Source organism: Nesoenas mayeri (genome assembly GCF_963082525.1).
Source record: "Nesoenas mayeri genome assembly, contig: SCAFFOLD_112, whole genome shotgun sequence".
NCBI classification, from domain to species: Eukaryota; Metazoa; Chordata; class Aves; order Columbiformes; family Columbidae; genus Nesoenas; species Nesoenas mayeri.
The window spans coordinates 68164-86657 of record NW_027660041.1 but is presented as its reverse complement, the minus strand read 5'-3'; the positions used below and the strand labels follow the sequence as shown (position 1 = coordinate 86657).

The 18494-nt window shown below is 57.7% G+C and overlaps 2 protein-coding genes and 1 pseudogene across 4 annotated transcripts in view; 1 reads left to right on the top strand and 2 right to left on the bottom strand.

Moving 5' to 3' along the window:
- Positions 1-1508: 1508 nt before the first annotated feature.
- On the bottom strand, positions 1509-9590 carry LOC308052289 (selenide, water dikinase 2-like; annotated as a pseudogene). Its single transcript, XR_013923630.1, has 8 exons — positions 9328-9590; positions 8171-8274; positions 7180-7287; positions 6272-6427; positions 5337-5427; positions 4797-4896; positions 3338-3550; positions 1509-1888 (listed from the first exon to the last, which is right to left on the bottom strand). The product of XR_013923630.1 is annotated as a selenide, water dikinase 2-like (transcript).
- A 329-nt stretch (positions 9591-9919) lies between these two features.
- Positions 9920-17259, top strand: SLC35A2 (solute carrier family 35 member A2). Of its 2 annotated transcripts, XM_080364389.1 has the most exons (5): positions 9920-10084; positions 11574-11756; positions 13117-13268; positions 14348-15021; positions 17144-17259. In XM_080364389.1, the coding sequence occupies exons 1-5, from the start codon at positions 10024-10026 to the stop codon at positions 17169-17171; spliced, it is 1098 nt and encodes a 365-aa protein (XP_080220515.1). In that variant the 5' UTR covers positions 9920-10023; the 3' UTR covers positions 17172-17259. The 2 variants fall into 2 exon arrangements, with proteins under 2 accessions (XP_080220515.1, XP_080220516.1); XM_080364390.1 differs by lacking the exon at positions 13117-13268.
- Positions 17260-17386: 127 nt separating this feature from the next.
- The window catches only part of PORCN (porcupine O-acyltransferase), an 8248-nt gene continuing 7140 nt past the window's right edge, over positions 17387-18494 (bottom strand). The window contains 2 exon segments of the mRNA XM_080364391.1: positions 17387-17644; positions 18405-18494. Coding sequence (XP_080220517.1) covers positions 17543-17644; positions 18405-18494 — 192 coding nt within the window. The 3' untranslated portion in view covers positions 17387-17542.

Here is an 18494-nt window from a genome sequence, read left to right as displayed (position 1 = left end):
TAATGTATATGTTAATATTTTATGTGTTAGTCATGTAAACAGAGCGATAAAAAGCAACTTAAGCCAATGTTGGAACTAAACGGCATCAAACAAACAACGGAGAAGCAAATGATAATAAACAAGTAAGAGGTAGAAGCACAGAAGCTACAAAGAAGCTGGAAAACAGATTAATAAAAGAACATTAAAAAGCATAAGAAAAGCGGCTGCACCTACCTGAGGTGATTCTGGTGCCGTCATTTTGATCCCTGAGGTGATTTTGGCGCCAATTTCACCCTGAGGTGATTTTGGGGCTATTTTGAGGCACTTTGGGGGTCGCTCTATTGATAATTCCCGCATCAGTTGCTTTTTGTACGTTTTCCTACATTTTAGCATGAAGTTGAGGCTAAAAACTGCAAAACTGGTGCCACTTGGGCTGCCGTGTTGAGCCCTGAAGTGATTCTGGTGCCGCCATTTTGAGCCCTGAGGTGATTTTGGCGCCAATTTCACCCTGAGGTGATTTTGGGGCCATTTTGAGGCAGTTTGGGGGTCGCTTTATTGATAATTCCCACATCAGTCACTTTTTTTGTGCAAAACTCAATAATTCCGAACATTTCTCTCCATTATATCATGAAACTGAGGCTAAAAACCCCCAAATTGGTTCTGCTGGAGCTGCCATTTTAACCCTGAGGTGATTCTGGCGCCATTTTGTTCCCTGAGGTGATTCTGGCGCCATCTTCACCCTGAGGTGATTTTGGGGCTATTTTGAGGCATTTTGGGGTCGCTCTATTTACCAATATTTCCCACGAGTCACTTTTTGTACATTTCCCTCATTTATATCACGAAATTGAGGCTAAAACCCCCAAATTGGTTCCTCTGGAGCTGCCATTTTAACCCTGAGGTGACTTTGGCACCATTTTGTCCCGAGGTGATTCTGGCGCCATCTTCACCCTGAGGTGATTTTGGGGCTATTTTGAGGCATTTTGGGGTCGCTCTATTTACCAATATTTCCCACATGAGTCACTTTTTGTACATTTCCCTCCATTATATCACAAAATTGAGGCTAAAACCCCCCAAATTGATTCCCCTGGAGCTGCCATGTTGAGCACTGAGGTGATTTTGGGGCCATTTCGAGGTCCCTCTATTTATCAATATTTCCCACATCCGCCGCTTTTTGTACATTTTCCTCTATTACATCGTGAAATTGAGTCTAAAAACCCCAAAACTGGTTCTCCCATGGCCACCATTTTGCCCCTGAGGCGACTTTGCCGCCATTTTGCCCCTGAGGCGATTTTCCCGCCATTTTGCCCCTGAGGCGATTTTCCCGCCATTTTGTCCCCTGAGGCCATTTTCCCGCCATTTTGCCCTGAGGCAACTTTGCCGCCATTTTGCCGCCTGAGGCGATTTTCCCGCCATTTTGCCGCCTGAGGTGATTTTCCCGCCATTTTGCCCCTGAGGCGATTTTCCCGCCATTTTGTCCTCATTAACCCCCCCCCCCCGCCAAAAACTACCAAACTCTCCATTTTCCCCGTTTATTTCCCCAAACCCTCATTCCCCCCCAACCCCCCTCACTCCAGGGGGGGCCCTTCAGCCCCTCCCCCACCCCACACGGGGCTTTCGGGGGGGGGCGTCACTTTGGGGGGGGGTGGGTGTGAGGGGGTCCCCCACATCCCGGCTGCTCACCCGGTGTGTGGGGGGGCGGGGTCGGGGCTGGGGGGGGCGGGGGGCTCGGGGGGGGCCCCGCGGGGGGGCACCTCGATGACGCGGGGTTTGTCGATGACGCGCGCCCCCCGCGGCCCCTTCTCCACGATGCCGATGATCCAGGCGGGGAGCCCCGCGCCCTCCCGCGGCGCCTTCAGCTCCGCGCAGAACCGCGCCGCCTGCTCGCGGGGCAGCACCACCAGCAGACCCCCTAAAATGGGGCAAAACCAGAGAGAAATGGGGCAAAACACACAGAACCGCAATCACGTGGCCTGCTCGCAATGGGGCACACCAGGACACCCCCTGAAAACAGAGGAAAATGGGACAAAATGGGTCAAAATAGACAGAAACCGAGAGAAACGGAACCGCGTGGTCTGCTCGCAATGGGGCACACCAGGACACCCCCTGAAAACAGAGGAAAATGGGACAAAATGGGTCAAAATAGACAGAAACAGAGAGAAACGGAACCGCGTGGTCTGCTCGCAATGGGGCACACCAGGACACCCCCTGAAAACAGAGGAAAATGGGACAAAATGGGTCAAAATAGACAGAAACAGAGAGAAACGGAACCGCGTGGTCTGCTCGCAATGGGGCACACCAGGACACCCCCTGAAAACAGAGGAAAATGGGACAAAATGGGTCAAAATAGACAGAAACAGAGAGAAACGGAACCGCGTGGTCTGCTCGCAATGGGGCACACCAGGACACCCCCTGAAAACACGCGAAAATGGGTCAAAATGGGTCAAAATAGACAGAAACAGAGAGAAACAGAACCGTGTGGTCTGCTCGCAATGGGGCACACCAGGACACTCCCCGAAAACACGGGAAAATGGGGCAAAATGGGTCAAAATAGACAGAAACAGAGAGAAACGGAACCGCGTGGTCTGCTCGCAATGGGGCACACCAGGACACTCCCCGAAAACACGGGAAAATGGGTCAAAATAGACAGAAACAGAGAGAAAAGGAACCGCGTGGTCTGCTCGCAATGGGGCACACCAGGACACCCCCCGAAAACAGAGGAAAATGGGTCAAAATGGGGCAAAACAGAGAGAAACGGAACCGCATGGCCTGCTCGCAGGGGGGGCACACCAGGAGACCCCCTGAAATGGGGGAAAATGGGGCAAAATGGGTCAAAACAGACAGAACTGGAACCGCGCAGCCTGCTCGGGGTCCCCGTTTTTCGGGGTACCTGATGTGTCCAGCACCATCTCCTGGAGCAACATGGGGATCCCACCCCAAAGAGCCCAATGAAGCTGCTGAGACCCCCGAGTCCCCTCTCCCTGTCTCCCCCACTCCCCATATTTTTGGGGTCCCTCTCCCCATGTTTTGGGGTCCCCCCGTTTTTGGGGTCCCCAATGTCCCCAGCGCCATCTCCTGCAGCAACATGGGGCTCCCACCCCAAAGAGCCCAATGAAGATGCCAAGACCCCCAACTTCCCAGCTCCCCCATTCTCAGGGTCCCTCCCCAAGTTTTTGGGGTCCCACTCCCCATGTTTCACGGTCCCCCCGTTTTTGGGGTCCCCAATGTCCCCAGCAACACGAGGCTCCCACCCCAAAGAGCCCAATGAACATGATGGGACCCCCTGGTTTGCTCCCTCCCTGTCCCCATATTTTGGGGTCCCCATCTCCATATTTCGGGGTCCCCCCGTATTTTGGGGTACCTGAGGTCTCCGGCGCCGTCCCCTGCAGCAGCGCGGGGCGCCCCCCGCAGCTCTTGCTCAGCGCCGCGGTTTTGGGGAGCAGCGGCAGGTTGTGGATCACGAAGGTCACCTCGAGGCGCTGCTGCTGCGCCAGGGCCCGCGCGTGGCCCAGCACCCCGAACCCCGACACGTCCGTGGCCGCGTGCGCCCCGAAAACGCGCATCAGCCCGGCCGCTGCGGGACACGCGTCAGAGCCCCGAAACGCGCCCGTTTCGCCCCCAAAACGCCCCCGAACACGCCTGTTTCAACCCAAAACACACCCAAACGCGCCCGTTTCGCCCCCAAATGCGCCCATTTTGCCCCTAAACACGCCCTTTTCACCCCCAAAACGCCTCCAAACGCGCCTGTTTCGACCCAAAACGCTCTCAAACGCACCCATTTCGACCCAAAACGCCCCCATACACACCCGTTTCGACCCCAAACGCCCCCATACGCGCCCAATTTCGCCCCCAAAACGCCCCCGTTTCACCCCAAAACCGCTCCCAAACGCTCCTGTTTCGACCCAAAACGCCCCCATACACACTCGTTTCACCCCAAAACCGCCCCCAAACGCGCCCGTTTCACCCCCAAAACGCTCCCAAACGCGCCCGTTTTGACCCCAAATGCCCCCATACACACCCGTTTCACCCCAAAACCGCCCCCAAATGCACCCGTTTTGCCCCAAAACCGCCCCAAGCACACCTGTTTCGCCCCAAAACACCCTGAAATGTGCCCGTTTTGCCCCAAAACCAGCCATTTCACCCCCAAAACGCCCCCAACACGCCTGTTTCGCCCCAAAACTGCCCCTAAACGGCCCAAATCGACCCACAAATTGACCCAAAAATGGAGGCAACTGGGCCTAAATGGCCCAAATTACCCCCAAATTAACACCCCAAATTTCTCCCCAAATTGATGGTCCCCAAAATGGGCCCATTGTCCCTGTGTCCCCCCATGTCCCCCGTTATCCCCATGTCCTCGTCATTCCCATTGTCCTCATTGTCCCCAATGTCCCTGTGTCCCCCATGTCCCCACTGTCCCCATTGTCCCTGTGTCCCCCCATGTTCCCCATCATCCCCATGTCCTCGTTATTCCCATTGTCCCCATTGTCCCTGTGTCCTTCAATGTCCCCATTATCTCCTCTATCCCTGTGTCCTCATTGTCCCTCTGTCCCCATTATCCCAGTGTCCCCATTGTCCCCGATTTCCCCATTATCCCAGTGTCCCCATTGTCCCCAGATGCCTCCATTATCCTCATTGTCCCCACTATCTCCATTCTCCCCGTTGTCCCCGTGTCCCCACACTGTCCCCATTATCCCCATTGTCCCCATTGCCGCCGTGTCCCCATTATCCCCACTGTCCCCATTATCCCCATGTCCTTATTGTCTCCGCTGTCCCTTATGTCCCCATTGTCCCCACGGTCCCCATTGTCCCCAATGTCCCACCAGCACGGTTCAGCGTCCCCATGCTCAGCACCGCCTCCCTATAGGCCAGTTCCACGTCCTCACGCGTCACCACCAGCTGCAACTTGTTCCAGCGCTCAGGCTGCGGGGACAATGGGGACAATGGGGACAAGGGACACTTGGGGACATCCCTCAGGGTCCCCTGGGGGTGGCTTGGGGTCCCCAGGGGGGATTTTTTGGGGAAAAAGGGGGTTTTGGGGGCTCGAAATGAGATATTTGGGGGTGTGGGGGGACAAGGGAGACTTGGGGACATCCCTGAGGGTCCCCTGAGGTGGTTTGAGGGGGATTTTGGGGGGAAAATGGGGGTTTGGGGGCTCTAAATGAGATATTTGGGGGTTTGGGGGGGACAAGAGACACTTGGGGATGTCCCTGAGGGTCCCCTGAGGTGGTTTGAGGGGGGATTTTGGGGGGAAAAAGGGGGTTTTGGGGGCTGTAAAAAGGCCTATTTGGGGGTGCGGGGGTCTCTGGGGACACGGGGGGCACTGGGGGTGACAGGGGCCGTTTGGGGGGGTCCCCGCTCACGTTGTCCAGCCAGTGATGGGCGCTCACGGCCACGTGCGTCCCCAGCGGTTTGGTGAGAACCAGCACGTCCCCGGGGACGGCGCCGTCGGGCCTGCGGAAAACCCAAATCAGCCCAAATTCACCCCAAAACGGGCCCCAAGTGGCCCGAGACACCCCCCAAAGTCACCCTAATGGCTCCAACTGACCCCAAAATGGAGCAAATCCGGCCTAAAATGGCCCAAATCAACCCCTACATGGCCCCAATTGACCCCAAGATGCAGCCAATTGGGCCTTAAATGGTCCAAATTACCCCCCAAAGTCCCCAAAATGGTCCAAATCAACCCCAAAATGGAGCAAATTGCACCCAAAAGGGCCCAAACTTGCCCCTCAATGGACTCACTTGTCTCCAAAATGGCCCAAATTGACCCCAAAATGGAGCAAACTGGGCCTAAAATGACTGAAATCACCCCCAAAAAGGAGCAAATTTGGCCTAAAATGACCCAAATTGACCCCAAAATGTTTCAAATCAACCCTAAAATGGAGCAAATTGGACCCAAAATGGTTCAAATCAACCCCAAAATGGAGCAAATTGACCCCAAAATGGAGCAAATTGGACCCAAAATGGTTCAAATCAACCCCAAAATGGAGCAAATTGACTCCCAAATGGAGCAAATTGGACCCAAAATGGAGCAAATTGGGCCTAAAATGGTTCAAATTGGGCCTAAAATAGTTCGAATCAACCCTAAAATGGAGCAAATTGACCCCAAAATGGAGCAAATTTGGTCTAAAATGGTCCAAACTACCCCCCTAACGGTTCCAAATTCGCCCCAAAACGGCGCCAAATCCACCCCAAACCAGCCCCAATTTCACCCCAAAATGGCCCAAATTTCACCTCAAAACATCCCGAACCAGCCCCGAAGTCCCCAAAACGACCCAAATTGCCCCGTTTTGCGTACATGACGAACTCGTGGGGGCGGCAGACGGCGGTGGCGGCGCCGCCCACGATGATCCAGGGGTTGAGCAGCGTCTGTCCCCCCGTCACCGACGTCCCCCGCGTCCTCGGCTGCGTCGCGGAACCCGCGCACCATCAGCGGCATCACCTTCTCACGCTCCTTTTGGGGAGAAAACACCAAAAACGGCCAGTTTAGAGTCACCAAACCACCTCACGCTCGTTTTGGAGAGAAAACACTAAAAATGAGGAGTTTAGAACCCCAAATATCTCAGTTTGGAGCCTCTAAATGTCTCAGTTTGGAGCCTCCAAATGTCTCAGTTTGGAGCCCCCAACCCTGCACCACCAGCGGCATCAGCGTCTCGTGCTCCTTTTGGGGAAAAAACACCAAAAACGGTCAGTTTAGAGTCACCAAACCACCTCATGTTCGTTTCGGGGGGAAAACACCAAAAACGGTCAGTTTGGAAACCCAAATATCTCAGTTTGGAGCCCCCAAATGTCTCAGTTTAGAGTCATCGACCCTGCACCAGCAGCGGCATCAGCGTCTCGCACTCCTTTTGGGGAGAAAACACCAAAAACGGTCAGTTTAGAGTTACCAAACCACCTCACACTCATTTTGGGGAGCAAACACCAAAAATGCTCAGTTTAGAGTCATCAAACCACCTTCTCACGCTCCTTTTGGGGAAAAAACACCAAAACCGGTCTGTTTAGAGTCACCAACCTACATAGCAGCGGCATCACCTTCTCACGCTCCTTTTGGGGAGAAAACCCTAAACCTGCTCAGTTTAGAGCCCCCAAATGGCTCAGTTTGGAGCTCTCAAGCCTCCCAGATGTCCCCAAAGCCCCCCTGGATGTCCCCAACCCCCCAAAACGTCCCCAAACTCCCTAAATGTCCCCAAACGTCCCCGCTGTCACCTCCTCGCTCATCTTCTGGCTGACGCTCAGCAGCATCAGCATGTTGTCGCACTCGGTGATGCCCATGGCGTACAGGTCGCTCAGCACGTTGGCGCAGGCGATGCGGCCCTGGGGGGACAAGGGACATTTGCGGACGTCCCTGAGGGTCCCCTTGGGGGGTCTGGGGTCCCCTGGGGGGGTTTGGGGACCCCCAGAGGGGGTTTGGGGGGAAAAAAAGGGGGTTTGGGGGCTCTAAAGTGAGATACTGGGGCAGCTAATATGAGATATTGAGGGGACTGTAAAGGGAAGTGTTTGAGCCTATGGGCACGATTTGAGGGTATAAGGGGAGTTTTGGGGGGACAAGGGACATTTGGGGACATCCCCAAGGGTCCCCTGCGGGGTTTGGGGACCCCCAGAGGGGGTTTGGGGGGAAAAAAGGGGATTTGGGGGCTCTAAAATGAGATATTGGGGGAGCTAATATGAGATATTGACAGGACTCTAAAGGGAGGTGTTTGGGACTATGGGCACGATTTGGGGGTGTAAGGGGAGTTTTGGGGGGACAAGGGACATTTGGGGACAGCCCCGAGGGTCCCCAGGGGGGGTTTGGGGACCCCCAGAGGGAGTTTGGGGGGAAAAAAGGGGATTTGGGGGCTCTAAAATGAGATATTGGGGGAGCTAATATGAGATATTGAGGGGACTCTAAAGGGAGGTATTTGGGACTATGGGCACGATTTGGGGGTATAAGGGGAGTTTTGGGGGACAAGGGACATTTGGCGACAGCCCTGAGGGTCCCCTGGGGGGTTTGGGGTCCCCCAGGTGGGTTTTGGGGGGAAAAAAGGGGGTTTGGGGGCTCTAAAATGAGATGGGTTTGAGGTCCTGGGGTGGTTTTTGGGGTCTCCTGGGGGGGTTTGGGGTCCCTGGGGTGGTTTTTGGGGTCCCTGGGGGGGACTGGGGTCCTGGGGTGGTTTTTGGGGTCCCGGGGGGGGTTTTGGGGTGTCGTCCCCCCCCGTACCATCATGTAGGGATCATCCACCAGCGGGTAGAAGAAGTCGGTGGTTTGGATGAGGGAGAGGCCCCCCCGGCGCAGGGGGATGACGCACGAGTCCAGCCCGATGCCTGGGGGGACACACACACACGTGGTGTCACCAGTGTCCCCCAATGTCCCCCACCCCCTCCATGGTGTCCCCAACCCCCCCCCCATAGCGTCCCCAACCCCCCCGCGGCTCCTCCCCCACCCTGGAGCCCTTTGCTCCAGACCCACCCCCCGCCCTTTGCTCCCGGCCTCTCCGCATTGGCCCCAACCCCCACGTGTCCCCAACCCCCACGTGTCCCCAAATCCCCAATGTGCCCGACCCCCTCCCCCGCCATGTCCCCAATTTCCCTCAATGCTCCCAACCCCCATGTGTCCCCAATCCCCCCAATGTCCCCAACCCCCCCCATGTCCCCAATTTCTCCCAATGTCCCCAATTTCCCCCAATGTTCCCAACTCCCATGTGTCCCCAACCCCTCGCAATGTCCCCAAACCGTTTCACGTCCCCAACACCCCCAATTCCCCCCAATGTCTCCAACCCCCCCCAAAATCCCTTTGTGTCCCCAACACCCCCCATGTCCCCAATTCCCCACAATGTCTCCAACCGCCACAATGTCCCCAACCCCCTCCATGTCCCCAACCCCCCTCAATGTCCCCAAACCGCTTCATGTCCCCAACACCTCCAATTCCCCCTCAATATCCCCAATTCCCCCTCCAATCCATTTGTGTCCCCAACACTCCCCCATGTCCCCAATTTCCCCCAATGTCCCCAATCCCCCCCATGTCCCCAATTTCTCCAATGCTCCCAACCCCCATGTGTCCCCAACCCCCCTCAATGTCCACAAACCGTTTCATGTCCCCAAACCGCTTCATGTCCCCAACATCCCCAATTCCCCCACCAATATCCTCACTGTCCCCCAAAATCCCTTCGTGTCCCCAACACCCCCCATGTCCCCAATTCCTCCCCAAACCCCTTCATGTCCCCAACACCCCCCATGTCCCCAACTCCCCCCAATGTCCCCAAACCCCTTCATGTCCCCAACACCCCCATGTCCCCATCCCCCCCATGTCCCCAATTCCCCATAATGTCCCCACACCCCCCGCAGTGTCCCCATCCCCCCATGTCCCCATGTCCTCACCCAGGGCCGGGGTCCCCGCGCTCTCCTGCTCCGGCCCTTCCCCCCCCTCCTCCTCCTCCTCCTCCGGGCGGCCGCTGCCCCTCGAATCCCGCCAGGAGCTTGAGCAGCGTCTCCTGCGGGACTTTGCAGCCTCAGCCCCGCAGTTCCCCGAAGCCCGTGAGGCGCCAGCCCGGGTCCAGCCCCAGGGACACGGGGTCGAAGGGCCGGTACCCGGCGGGACCCGCAGCGGCCGCGGGGGAACCTGACGGCGCCGCCATCTTGCTCTGAGGGGGCTCCGGAGGGGCGGAGCCGCTTTTATAGGGGGCGTGGCGTGGCGGGAAGGAGGCGTAGCCGCTCGCTATTGGCTGAGAGGGGAAGGGGAGGCGGGCAGGGATTGGGCGAGAGGGTGGAATGGGGGGGTGTGGTCGACCAGGCGAGCGGCGATTGGACGGGGTGGAAGAAGGAGGTGTGGCCGACGAGGAGCGCGGCGATTGGGCGGGAAGGGAAAGAGGCCAACCGCGCCAGAGGGGGTGTGTCTTCGACACGTCCCCACTCCCCCCCCCCCAAACACCTCGGTCCTCCAGTGACTCCTCTCTAGCCAAGGCCCAACCTTTTCTCTACTCTCCCGCTGTGCTCCAGCGGCCGCGGCGGCCCAGAGCGGCGGCGGAAGTGACGCGCGATGCGGAAGCGGCGCGGCCGGGCCGGGCAGGTGCCACCATGGCAGCGGCGGCAGCGGGAGGAGGAGACGGCGACAGAGACCGCGCGGGAACCGCCAAAGGTGCGCGGGAAAGGGCAGCCGGGGGCCCGCGGGGGGGCTGGGGGGAGTGGGGCCTGTGAGTGGGTCTGGGGGCCTATAGGGTGCGTGTGGGGGGGGGCTGTAGGGCGATCTGAAGCCTATAGAGTGGTCCATGGGGGGTGTGGGGGCTATAGGGAGGTCCATAGGGGCCCGGTCAGCCTGGGGGGCAGTTCTGGGTCACTATAGCTCAGTTTTGGGTCCATTTCGTGTCAGTTCTGGGTGTCTGTGGGTCAGTTGTGGGTCAATGTGTGGGTCTGACCCACAGGGTCCCATTGACTCCACCTGCCTGGCCTGGAGTGCAGTTAAGGGTCAGTTTTGGGTTCATTCTGGGTCACTATAGCTCAGTTTTGGGTCCATTTTGGGTCCGTTTTGGGTCAGTTCTGGGTGCCTGTGGGTCAACGTGTGGGTCTGACCCACAGGGTCCCATTGACTCCACCTGCCCGGCCTGGGGGGCAGATCTGGGACAGTTCTGGGTCCCTATAGCTCAGTTTTGGGTCCATTCTGGGTCCCTATAGCTCAGTCCTGGGTCCATTCTGGGTCAGTTCTGGGTCACTATAGCTCAGTTTTGGGTCCGTTCTGGGTCCATTTTGGGTCCGTTTGGGGTCAGCCCTGGGTGCCTGTGGGTCAGTTGTGGGTCAACGTGTGGGTCTGACCCACAGGGTCCCATTGACTCCACCTGCCCGGCCTGGGGGGCAGATCTGGGCCAGTTCTGGGTCACTATAACTCAGTTCTGGGTCCATTCTGGGTCACTATATCTCAGTTTTGGGTCCGTTCCTGGTTCATTTTTGGACAGTTTTGGGTCAGCCCTGGGTGTCTGTGGGTCAGTTGTGGGTCAATCTGTGGGTCTGACCCCATAGGGTCCCATTGACTCCACCTGCCTGGCCTGGGGGGCAGTTAAGGGTCAGTTTTGGGTTCATTCTTGGTCACTATATCTCAGTTTTGGGTCCATTCTGGGTCCATTTTGGGTCCGTTTGGGGTCAGTTCTGGGTGTCTGTGGGTCAGTTGTGGGTCAATGTGTGGGTCTGACCCACAGGGTCCCATTGACTCCACCTGCCCGGCCTGGAGCGCAGTTAAGGGTCAGTTTTGGGTTCATTCTGGGTCACTATAGCTCAGTTCTGGGTCCATTCTGGGTCAGTTCTGGGTCACTATAGCTCAGTTCTGGGTCCATTCTGGGCCACTATAGCTCAGTTTTGGGTCAGTTTTGGGTCCATTTTGGGTCCGTTTGGGGTCAGTTCTGGGTGCCTGTGGGTCAACATGTGGGTCTGGCCCCACAGGGTCCCATTGACTCCACCTGCCTGGCCTGGGGGGCAGATCTGGGGCAGTTCTGGGTCCCTATAGCTCAGTTCTGGGTCCATTCTGGGTCAGTTCTGGGTCACTATAGCTCAGTTTTGGGTCCATTTGGGGTCCGTTTGGGGTCAGTCCTGGGTGCCTGTGGGTCAGTTGTGGGTCAACGTGTGGGTCTGGCCCCCAGGGTCCCGCCGGCTGCGCCTGGCCAGCCTGGGGGTGCTGGTGCTGCAGAACGCGTCGCTGGTTCTGAGCATCCGGTATGTGCGGACGCGGCCGGGGGAGCGGTTCCTGCCCAGCACCGCCGTGGTGCTGGCTGAGGCCATGAAGGGCACGGCCGGGCTGGTCCTGCTGCTGCTGCAGCACCGCGGTGAGCACGGGGACTTGGGGACATGAGGACAATGGGGACATTGGGGGCAATGGGGTGATTGGGGACATTGGGGGCAATGGGGTGATTGAGGACATTGGGGGCAATGGGGTGATTGGGGACACTGGCAGTAATGGGGTGATTTGGGACACTGGGGGCAATGGGGACACTGGGGGCAATGGGGACATTGGGGGCAATGGGGACACTGAGGACATTGGGGACAATGGGGACATTGGGGTGGTTTGGAACATTGGGGGCAATGGGGACATTGGGCCAATGGGGTGATTGGGGGCAATGGGGACATTGGGTTAATGGGGTGATTTGGGACATTGGGGGCAATGGGGTGATTGGGGGCAATGGGGTAATTGTGGACACTGGGGGTAATGGGGGCAATGGGGACACTGGGGGCAATGGGGACATGGGGGGCAATGGGGTGATTTGGGACATTGGGGGCAATGGAGACATTGGGGACAATGGGGTGATTGGGGGCAATGGGGACATGGGGGGCAATGGGGTGATTGGGGACATGGGGGCAATGAGGACAATGGGGACATTGGGGGACATGGGGACACTGGGGGAAATGGGGACATTGGAGACATGGGGACATTGGGGACATTGGGGGCAATGGGGTGATTGGGGACATTGGGGGCAACGGGGACAATGGGGTGACTGGGGACATGAGGGGACACTGGGGACATTGAGACAGGGAGGCATTGGGGACTATGGGGACATCAGGGAGGGGCGTTTGAGGGGACATGGGGGGATATTTGGGGACATTGGGGGCCACCTGGAGACATAAGGGGGTGGCTGGGGACACAGGGGGTACTTAGGGACATTGGGGGACACTTGGGGACATGGGGAGGGGGGGGGAACATGGTGGGGGTGACTGTGTCCTGCTCTGTCACCGGGGACACTTGGGGACACAAGGGGATGTTGGGGGGGTACTTGGGGACATTGGGGATATTGGGGACATTAGGGACATTGTGTAGAACTTGGGGACATTGGGGATCGTTTGGGACATCAGAGACATTGGGTAGAACTTGGGGACATTGGGGATCATTTGGGACATCAGAGACATTGGGTAGAACTCGGGGACATCGGGGATATTGGGGACATCAGGGACATTGGGTAGAACTTGGGGACATTGGGGACATCAGGGGACATTGGGGGGTACTGGAGGACACGAGGGCACATTGGAGATACTTGGGGACACAAGGGGACATAGGGGTGACATCAGGGGACACTTGGGACACTGAGGACATTGGAGATACTTGGGGACATTGGGGGGACATCAGGGGACACTGGGGGACACTGAGGACACTTTGGGGACACTTGGGGACAGCGTGTGTCCCCATTGTCACAGGCAGCGTGCGGCAGACGGCGCTGGCGCTGCAGGACGCGGTGCTGGGACACGTTGGGGACACGCTGCGGCTGGCCGTCCCCTCCCTCATCTACACCTTCCAGAACAATCTGCAGTACGTGGCCATCTCCAACCTGCCCGCGGCCACCTTCCAGGTGACAATGGGGACATTGGGGATAATGGGGACAGCGGAGACACTGGGGACACTGGGGACATTGGGGATAATGGGGAGATTGGGGACCTGGTGGCACCTGGGGACTCTGTGTCCCTGTCCCTCTGTCCTCGTGTCCCTGTGTCACTGTCCCTGGAGTGTCCCCACAGGTCACCAACCAGCTGGACGTCTCTGTTCTGTCCCCACGTCCCTGTCCCCGTGTCCTCTGTCCTGTCCCCATGTCCCATGTCCCACAGGTGACATACCAGCTGCAGATCCTGACCACAGCCATGTCCCCTGACTGTCCCCATGTCCCTGTCCCTGTGTCCTCTGTCCTATCCCCATGTCCCCGTGTCCCCTCACTGTCCCCACATCCCCTGACTGTCCCGTGTCCCACAGGTCACTTACCAGCTGAAGATCCTGACCATGGCCATGTCCTCTGTCCTGTCCCCACGTCCCCTCACTGTCCCCATGTCCCTGTCCCTGTGTCCTCTGTCCTGTCCCCTGACTGTCCCCATGTCCCCTCACTGTCCCATGTCCCCATGTCCCCTGACTGTCCCCATGTCCCTGTCCCTGTGTCCTCTGTCCCCATGTCCCTTGACTGTCCCCATGTCCCCATGTCCCCTCACTGTCCCATGTCCCACAGGTCACTTACCAGCTGAAGATCCTGACCACGGCCGTGTCCTCTGTCCTGTCCCCATGTCCCCTGACTGTCCCCATGTCCCTGTCCCTGTGTCCTCTGTCCTGTCCCCATGTCCCCTCACTGTCCCATGTCCCCGTGTCCCCTCACTGTCCCCACGTCCCCTGACTGTCCCATGTCCCGCAGGTCATGTACCAGCTGAAGATCCTGACCACGGCCGTGTTCTCTGTCCCCATGTCCCCTGACTGTCCCATGTCCCCTGACTGTCCCATGTCCCCTGACTGTCTCATGTCCCCATGTCCCCTCACTGTCCCCTGTCCCCTCACTGTCCCCTGTCCCCTCACTGTCCCATGTCCCCATGTCCCCTCACTGTCCCCATGTCCCCTGACTGTCCCCACGTCCCCTCACTGTCCCATGTCCCCTGACTGTCCCCTGTCCCGCAGGTCACGTACCAGCTGAAGATCCTGACCACGGCCGTGTTCTCGGTGCTGCTGCTGGGCACGTCGCTGTCGCGCACGCAGTGGGTGTCTCTGGCGCTGCTGTTCCTGGGGGTGGCGCTGGTGCAGACCGACCAGCTCCAACCGTCCCCGCCGTCCCCGTCCCCGGCGCCGGGTCCCCCCCAGAACCAGCTGGTGGGGCTGGCGGCCGTCGTCACCTCCTGCTTGTCCTCGGGCTTCGCCGGCGTCTACTTCGAGCGGCTGCTCAAGAGCACGGGCGGCTCCATCTGGCTGCGCAACGTGCAGCTGGGCGCCGTGGGCACCGTGGTGGCGCTGCTGGCCATGCTGCTGGCCGAGGGCTCCTCGGTGGCCGCGCTGGGCTTCTTCTACGGCTACAACGCGGCCGTGTGGGCCGTGGTGGTGAACCAGGCGGCGGGCGGGCTGCTGGTGGCCGTGGTGGTGCGATACGCCGACAACATCCTCAAGGGCTTCGCCACGGCGCTGGCGGTGGTGGCGTCGACCGCGGCGTCCGTGCAGCTGTTCGGCTTCCGGCCGCGGGCGCCGTTCCTGGCCGGGACGGCCATGGTGCTGCTGGCCGTGTACCTGTACGGGCGCCCGGCGCGGGACCAGGCGCACGCGGCGCAGCCGGGCGCCCCGGCGCGGGGACACGGGGGGGACAAGTCAGTGGCGGCGTAACCGCGGGGGACGGGGGGCGGGGGGACCAGGATCTTGGGGTTCCTGGGTGGTGGACGCTCGGTGAGGTCGGTAGGAGGTGGTGGGAACGCGTTAAGGAACATCAGGAACCCAATGGGTTCGTTAGAGGATGAGGATCAAGATCTTGGGTTCATTAGGAGATGGACGCTCATTAAGGAACACCAGATGATGAGGATCAAGACCTTGGGGCTCGTTGGGTGGTGGGAACTCATTAAGGTTCATTAGATGATGAGGATCAAGATCTTGGGTTCATTAGGAGGTGGTGGGAACTCGTTAAGGAACATCAGGAACCGAATGGGTTCGTTAGAGGATGAGGATCAAGATCTTGGGTTCATTAGGAGATGGACGTTCATTAAGGGTCATTAGAAGGTGGTGGGAACTCATTAAGGAACACCAGATGATGAGGATCAAGATCTTGGGGCTCGTTGGGTGGTGGGAACTCATTAAGGAACATCAAGTGAGCAGGAACCCAATGGGTTCGTTAGAGGATGAGGATCAAGATCTTGGGTTCATTAGGAGATGGACGCTCATTAAGGTTCATTAGAGGATGAGGATCAAGATCTTGGGGCTCGTTGGGTGGTGGACACTCATTAAGGTTCATTAGAGGATAAGGATCAAGATCTTGGGGCTCGTTGGGTGGTGGACATTCATTAAGGGTCATTAGAAGGTGGTGGGAACTCATTAAGGAACCCCAGATGATGAGGATCAAGATCTTGGGTTCATTAGGAGATGGACACTCATTAAGGTTCGTTAGAGGATGAGGATCAAGATCTTGGCTTCATTAGGAGATGGACACTCATTAAGGTTCATTAGAAGGTGGTGGTAACTCATTAAGGAACACCAGATGATGAGGATCAAGATCTTGGGTTCATTAGGAGACAGACACTCATTAAAGTTCATTAGGAGGTGGTGGGAACTCGTTAAGGAACATCAAGTGAGCAGGAACCCAATGGGTTCGTTAGAGGATGAGGATCAAGATCTTGGGGCTCGTTGGGTGGTGGAGACTCATTAAGGTTCATTAGAGGATGAGGATCAAGATCTTGGGTTCATTAGGAGATGGACACTCATTAAGGTTCATCAGAAGGTGGTGGGAACTCATTAAGGAACACCAGATGATGAGGATCAAGATCTTGGGTTCATTAGGAGGTGGTGGGAACTCGTTAAGGAACATCAAGTGAGCAGGAACCCAATGGGTTCGTTAGATGCTGAGGATCAAGATCTTGGGTTCATTAGGAGACAGACACTCATTAAGGTTCATTAGAAGGTGGTGGGAACTCATTAAGGAACACCAGATGATGAGGATCAAAATCTTGGGTTCATTAGGAGATGGACACTCATTAAGGTTCATTAGAGGATGAGGATCAAGCTCTTGGGGTTCATTGGGGGGTGGACGCTCGTTAAGGTCATTAGAAGGTGGTGGGAACTCATTAAGGTTCATTAGAGGATGAGGATCAAGATCTTGAGGTTCATTAAGAGCTGGAGCCTCATTAAGGTGGCGACCCCTCGGGGTTCGTTAGGAGCCGAAGGACCTGGATCTTGGGGTTCATTAGACCGAGACTCATTAAGGTTCATCAAGTGACAAGGACCCAGGACCTCGTTAGTGAACGAGGGGCCGCTGGGGCCTCATTAACGCTCATTAACCGCGAGCCCCCGGGTTTGTTAAGGGGGCTCGTTAGGCAAATGTACAGATTTTATAGGGGGGGGCAGGGCCGGCGCGTTTTTAACGACCAATCGGGGCCAATAAAGGCGGATTTGGGACCCCCCGCGTGAACTAACCCACTAACAACCTATAGGAACCCATAGGGACTCCATAGGAGCCCCTAGAGAACCCATACGGACTTACAGGATCCATAGGGGACCCCATGGAATCCATAGGGAACCTATAGAATCCATAGGGACCCGCCCCCAGAGCCTATAGAGAGCCCCCTGGGACTATATAGGAGCCTTAGGGACCCTCCCGGGAACCCCTATAGAGCCCATAGGGAATCCCTGGAGCCTACAGAGACATCCTTGAGCTGTAGGGCCCCCCTGGGACCTATAGAATCCATAGGGACGCCCCCAACCCTGGGGTCTCTCTTTCTCTTGCAGGTTCCCCTCCAAGGACAAAAGCTTCTGATGGACCCCCCCAGGCCCTATAGGAAAACATATGGAGCCCCCCAAGCCCTATAGGGACCATATGGTCCCCCTAGGCCCTATAGATGCCCCCCAGGGCCCCACGTTTAATGTCTGTTTTGGGATAAAATTGGCCAATTTGGGTCAACCGGCGCCTCCAGGGTCTATAGGGGAGAAGCGCGGCCTCCCATTGGCTGCCCATGAGCGGGAAGAAGCGAGCGGAGCCTTTTATTGGTCCGGCCGCGTGACGCCACTTCCGCCCAATAGGGGTGGGGGAACCATAGAGAGGCCTCGACGGGCAGCGGGCAGGGGGGAAGTGTGGCTGCTCTCTATGGTCCGTTGGTCCTCCCAGTGCCTCCCAGTGCTCCCAGTTCCTCAGCGCAGGAGCCGGGCGAGCACCCAGCAGCCCAGGGTCACCCAGTGACTGGCCCAGTGCAGCTCCGACCACTTGCGGATGGTGTAGGACATCCCGTAACCCTATGGAAAGCGGGGGGACACGCTATATGGTGTTTGGACACACCCAAGATGGCGCCATGACCCTCCCAATATGGTGCCCAATGTCCCATTATGGCAAGGAGGACAACCAAGATGGCGCCCTGACCCTCCCAAGATGGCACCCAATGTCCCATTATGGCAAGGGGGACACCCAAGATGGCACCCAATGTCCCATTATGGCAATGGGGGACACCCAAGATGGTGTCCAATGTCCCATTATGGCAAGGGGGACACCCAAGATGGTGCCCAATGTCCCCATTACGGCAAGGGGGACACCCAAGATGGCGCCCAATGCCCAATTATGGCAAGGGGGACACCCAAGATGGCGCCATGACCCTCTCAATATGGCGCCCAATGTCCCATGATGGTGCCCTGACCCTCCCAAGATGGCACCCAATGTCCCATAGGGACTCCATAGGAGCCCCTGGGAGAACCCATAGGGACCTACAGGATCCACAGGGGACCCCATGGAATCCATAGGGAACCTATAGAATCCATAGGGACCCGCCCCCAGAGCCTATAGAGACCCCCCTGGGTTCCCTGGTGCCCTGACCCTCCCAAGATGGCGCCCTGACCCACTCGGACTTGGGGGGTCGGTGCCGGTTCTGAGGCCAATTGAGGGAGTTTTGGGGTGAATCTTGGGGGCTTGAACCCCGGGGTTTTCAAGGTGAATCCTGCGGGGTTTTGGGGTGAATTCTGGGGGTTTTGGGGTGAACCCCGGGGGTTTTGGGTGCACCCCCACCTGCTCCTCCACGGTGTCGTCGGCCTCCATGTCGAACAGGGCGCCCAGGTAGGCCAGGTGGAACAGCGCCAGCGCCCCCAGCGCCCCGTT

Bases quoted from the DNA above. Each gene is read 5' to 3' on its own strand.
- SLC35A2 (XM_080364389.1), top strand. From the start codon at position 10,024: ATGGCAGCGGCGGCAGCGGGAGGAGGAGACGGCGACAGAGACCGCGCG. The intron at 11,757-13,116 runs GTGAGCACGGGG...CCATTGTCACAG, and splicing joins GCTGCTGCTGCAGCACCGCG to GCAGCGTGCGGCAGACGGCG. The intron at 13,269-14,347 runs GTGACAATGGGG...CCTGTCCCGCAG, and splicing joins TGCCCGCGGCCACCTTCCAG to GTCACGTACCAGCTGAAGAT.